Source organism: Terrapene carolina, unplaced genomic scaffold (assembly GCF_002925995.2).
Source record: "Terrapene carolina triunguis isolate 2854851 unplaced genomic scaffold, T_m_triunguis-2.0 Scaffold51783, whole genome shotgun sequence".
Lineage (NCBI taxonomy): Eukaryota > Metazoa > Chordata > Testudines > Emydidae > Terrapene > Terrapene triunguis.
The window spans coordinates 1-3,483 of record NW_020716134.1 but is presented as its reverse complement, the minus strand read 5'-3'; the positions used below and the strand labels follow the sequence as shown (position 1 = coordinate 3,483).

At 68.3% G+C, this 3,483-nt stretch overlaps 1 protein-coding gene across 1 annotated transcript; it reads left to right on the top strand.

Moving 5' to 3' along the window:
* Window positions 1-76: 76 nt before the first annotated feature.
* Window positions 77-3,308, top strand: LOC113405968 (ubiquitin carboxyl-terminal hydrolase 19-like; the record flags this gene model as incomplete). The annotated part of the gene is made up of 6 exons (XM_026647305.2): window positions 77-412; window positions 509-646; window positions 973-1,292; window positions 1,968-2,075; window positions 2,630-2,846; window positions 3,156-3,308. Coding segments are annotated over exons 1-6 (1,157 nt in total), but the record flags the coding sequence as incomplete, so codon positions are not given.
* Between the last annotated feature and the right edge of the window lie 175 nt (window positions 3,309-3,483).

The following is a 3,483-nucleotide window of genomic DNA, read 5'->3' as shown; positions in this document are numbered from 1 at the left end:
TGATTTGGACGCGTAGATGTGCACAGTGATTGTTTTCCTAAAGTTTAGGAAGTGTTTTAGGGGAAAGTGTCAGTGCAGTCCCCAGTAAAAGTTGGTAGCCGCACTCTGAGGCCACCAAAACCTGTCGTGAGAAGTCCTGCACTACACCTCCCAGTCTGTGGTTCCCCAGGGGCGGGCGGGGGCCGCAGTGTATGCTGGGACCTGTCACCTCCCTGGCCCACACTCGGCGGGGACGGTGCTGCAAGGATCCTGCCCTGTGTGCCAGCACGCCGCTGGGTAACCTTCTCCTTCAGCGTCCCCAGGTGCCCAGCGTCCCCATCAGCAAGTGCGCGGCCTGCCAGAAGAAGCAGCAGTCAGAAGACGAGAAGCTGAAGCGCTGCACTAGGTGCTACCGAGTGGGCTACTGCAATGTGTGAGTTGGGGCGTGCGGCCAGAGGGGCGGGGGGTGGGGGCGCTGGCTTGTCTAGGGGCAGGGCCCTCGAGAGACCCAGTGGTCTGTGTGTTACAGGGGGTGTCAGAAAACGCACTGGCCCGATCACAAAGTCCTGTGCCGCCCCGAGAACATCGGCTTCCCCTTCCTCATCAGTGTGCCGGAGTCGCGCCTCACCTACTCCCGCCTGGCCCAGCTCCTGGAGGGCTACGCGAGGTAAGGGCACCGCGTGGGCACCGGCTGGGCAGCTCCCCGCACAGTCGCCTCTGCACCAGGTTCTTGGGCCGGGCCGCTCACTGAACTCTCCCTGGCAGAGAGGTGGGGGAGGGGAGGGGCAGCCTCCGAAGCGCGGGGGTCTGTGTGGCCATCGGCGTCTCCGCTGACAATGCTGCTCGAAGGGCTCTCCGCGCTCAGGGAGGGGGGCTCCGGCACCTTCCGGGGCTCGGCCTGGAGCGGGCTGTGCGTGTGCTCTTCTGGGCTCGGCCACTCTGTTCGCAGGCGCCTTTCGCGGCCCCGGCTCTGACGGCTCTTCCCTCCGCAAGGTACTCGGTCAGCGTGTTCCAGCCTCCTTTCCAGCTGGGCCCGCAGCCCCTGCTCCCCGAGAAGCTGGACCTGCCTGCAAGGAGTAGCTGTGCGGCTGCCGCCCCTGCCCCAGAAGCGGGGGATGGGGACAGGGCCCCGCACCGGCAGGAGCCCCAGCTGTCCGCCCCAGAGCTGCACCCGGAGCTGGGGGAGGCCAGCGCAGTACCCAGGAGTTCCATGCTCAGCTCGGATTCGGGCTGCTCTGAGCGCTCCCTGGAGGCGCAGGGCGAGGGCTGCTGGGAGAAGGAGCCGTCCTACGAGCGAGGCCCCAAGCCTGAAGGTAGGAGCCCTAGGGCTGCTCGGCATCCCCGGCCCCACTGCCTTCCTGGCGCTGGCCAGCGCAACCCCGCCAACCCCTCCAGTGCCTGGGCTCGCCGGCTCCATGCGAGGGGACGCCCCAGAGCTCCCCAGGCAGGGCCGGCTCCAGGGTTTTGGCCGCCCCAAGCAGCCAAACAAAAAAAAGCCGCGATCGCGATCTGCGGCGGCAATTTGGCGGGAGGTCCTTCGCTCCGAGCGGGAGTGAGGGACCGTCCCCCGAACAGCTGCCACCCCTCTCCGAAGTGGCCGCCCCAAGCACCTGCTTGGTAAGCCGGCCCTGTGCCCAGGGCATCCTGTCTGCCAGGGTGCTCGTCGGGCAGCACTGCCAGCAGAGCCCCTCGCCTTCCCATCCCACTGCTCTGCCCCAGCCCCCTATCACTCGACCCTGCCGCAGGACAGCCTGGGAGCAAAGGGGAACGCCTCCTAACCCAGCTCCCCGGCCTGGCCCACCAGGCAATGGCGGTGATGATCTGCCCTGGCGGAAGGAGCGCTTGGTACCCACAGTCCCCCCGGGTTGGCAGAACTGCTCCCCTCCAGACAGCCCCCTGGAAGTGCCCCGTGTGCCCGCAGAGGCTCCTGCAGCCCGGGGGCCCTGCCGCTGGGCACTCCCTGAGTGGCTGCGTTTGCCTGTCCCCAGCTGCCATCCCCGGATACCAGCATGCGCCCGACGCGCTCAGTGCCCACGCCCAGTTCTACATCAACAAGATCGACGGAGCCAGCCGAGAGCACAAGCTGGAGGAGAAAGGTGAGCCCGGCCCTCACGGCCCTGCAGTTCAGCTTGCCTGGGCCGCTCGGCTGGGGAACCTCCCCGGAGGTGCCCTCACCTGCCTGTTGGCTGGCTAACAGTGCGCTCCTTGAGCACCCAGCGCAGGCGGGGCGGAGCTCCCGTCCACAGGGCAGAGGTCAGCACCCATGCACGGGGGAGGAAACACAGAGCTGCAGCCCGGATGCCTTGGTTCTTCTCCCGGCTGGCGCGCACTCTTCAGGTTCTGCCCCGGCTGCAGGTCCTGAGGCTGAGTGGATTTCCATATGCACCCCATGGCACCTGGGTCCTGGGCACAGCCACACTGCATGGGTGTGACTGGGAGCCCAGCTGGGCTGGCCGCTCCTCCCTTCCCTGGGGCAGCTGCGGGGTGTGGGGGGGGAGCTCTGGCTGGCAGCCATCCGTGGCTAATTTCCAGCCGGGGGGAGGAGAGCCTGATGCCAGGTCAGCTCTCCCCCTTCCCCGCCACTGGTTGGGCCCTGGGGCACGGGGGGAAGGGGGCAAGGGGCTGCTGTCTGAGCCCCTGGCTGTTGCAGGCGATGCCCCGCTGGAGCTGACGGACGACTGCTCCCTGGCCCTGGTGTGGAAGAACAACGAGCGCCTCAAGGAGTTTGTGCTGGTGGAGTCCAAGGAGCTGGAGTGCGTGGAGGACCCGGGCTCGGCCAGCGAGGCGGCCAGGGCCGGCCACTTCACGCTGGGCCAGTGCCTCAACCTCTTCACCAAGCCGGAAGTGCTGGCGCCCGAGGAAGCGTGGTGAGGAGGGGCCGGCTCTGCTGTGGGGTCCCTGCTTGCCCCGGGGCGGGGGAGGCTGGTGACGGGCTCTGAGCCGTGGGCAGTGTCTCCCCCAGGGGCTCCGGCCCGGGGCCTGCGGCTGGGGCAGCAGCGACTCCACATGCCGTGGGGCTGTGCTGCTCCGCCCCATGCCTGCCTCTGGCTGCTGGCCACCCCTTGGCTCACAGCTCCGCTGGGCGGGGGGGAGGCGTCCAGGCAGCCTCCTGGGCACCCCCCATGGGCTCTCGTCGGGGGATCCCAGCCGCAGCGTAACCGGCCGTGCCTCCCCAGGTACTGCCCCAAGTGCAAGCAGCATCGCGAGGCCTCCAAGCAGCTCATGCTGTGGCGCCTGCCCAACGTGCTCATCATCCAGCTCAAGCGCTTCTCCTTCCGCAGCTTCATCTGGAGGGACAAGATCAACGACATGGTGGACTTCCCAGTCCGGTGAGCCGGCCACGCCCAGCCCCGGGGAAGTGGAGGGCCTTGGGGCCTCTGGCCCCCAGGGCACTTCCCCAGCTCAGCCCCCAGATCCCGCCTCCCCAGGAGCACTGAGGCTTGGGCGGGCCGGGGGCCAAGGTGGGGGCTGGGCTGGAGGTGGGGGCAGGCCGGGGACAGGAGC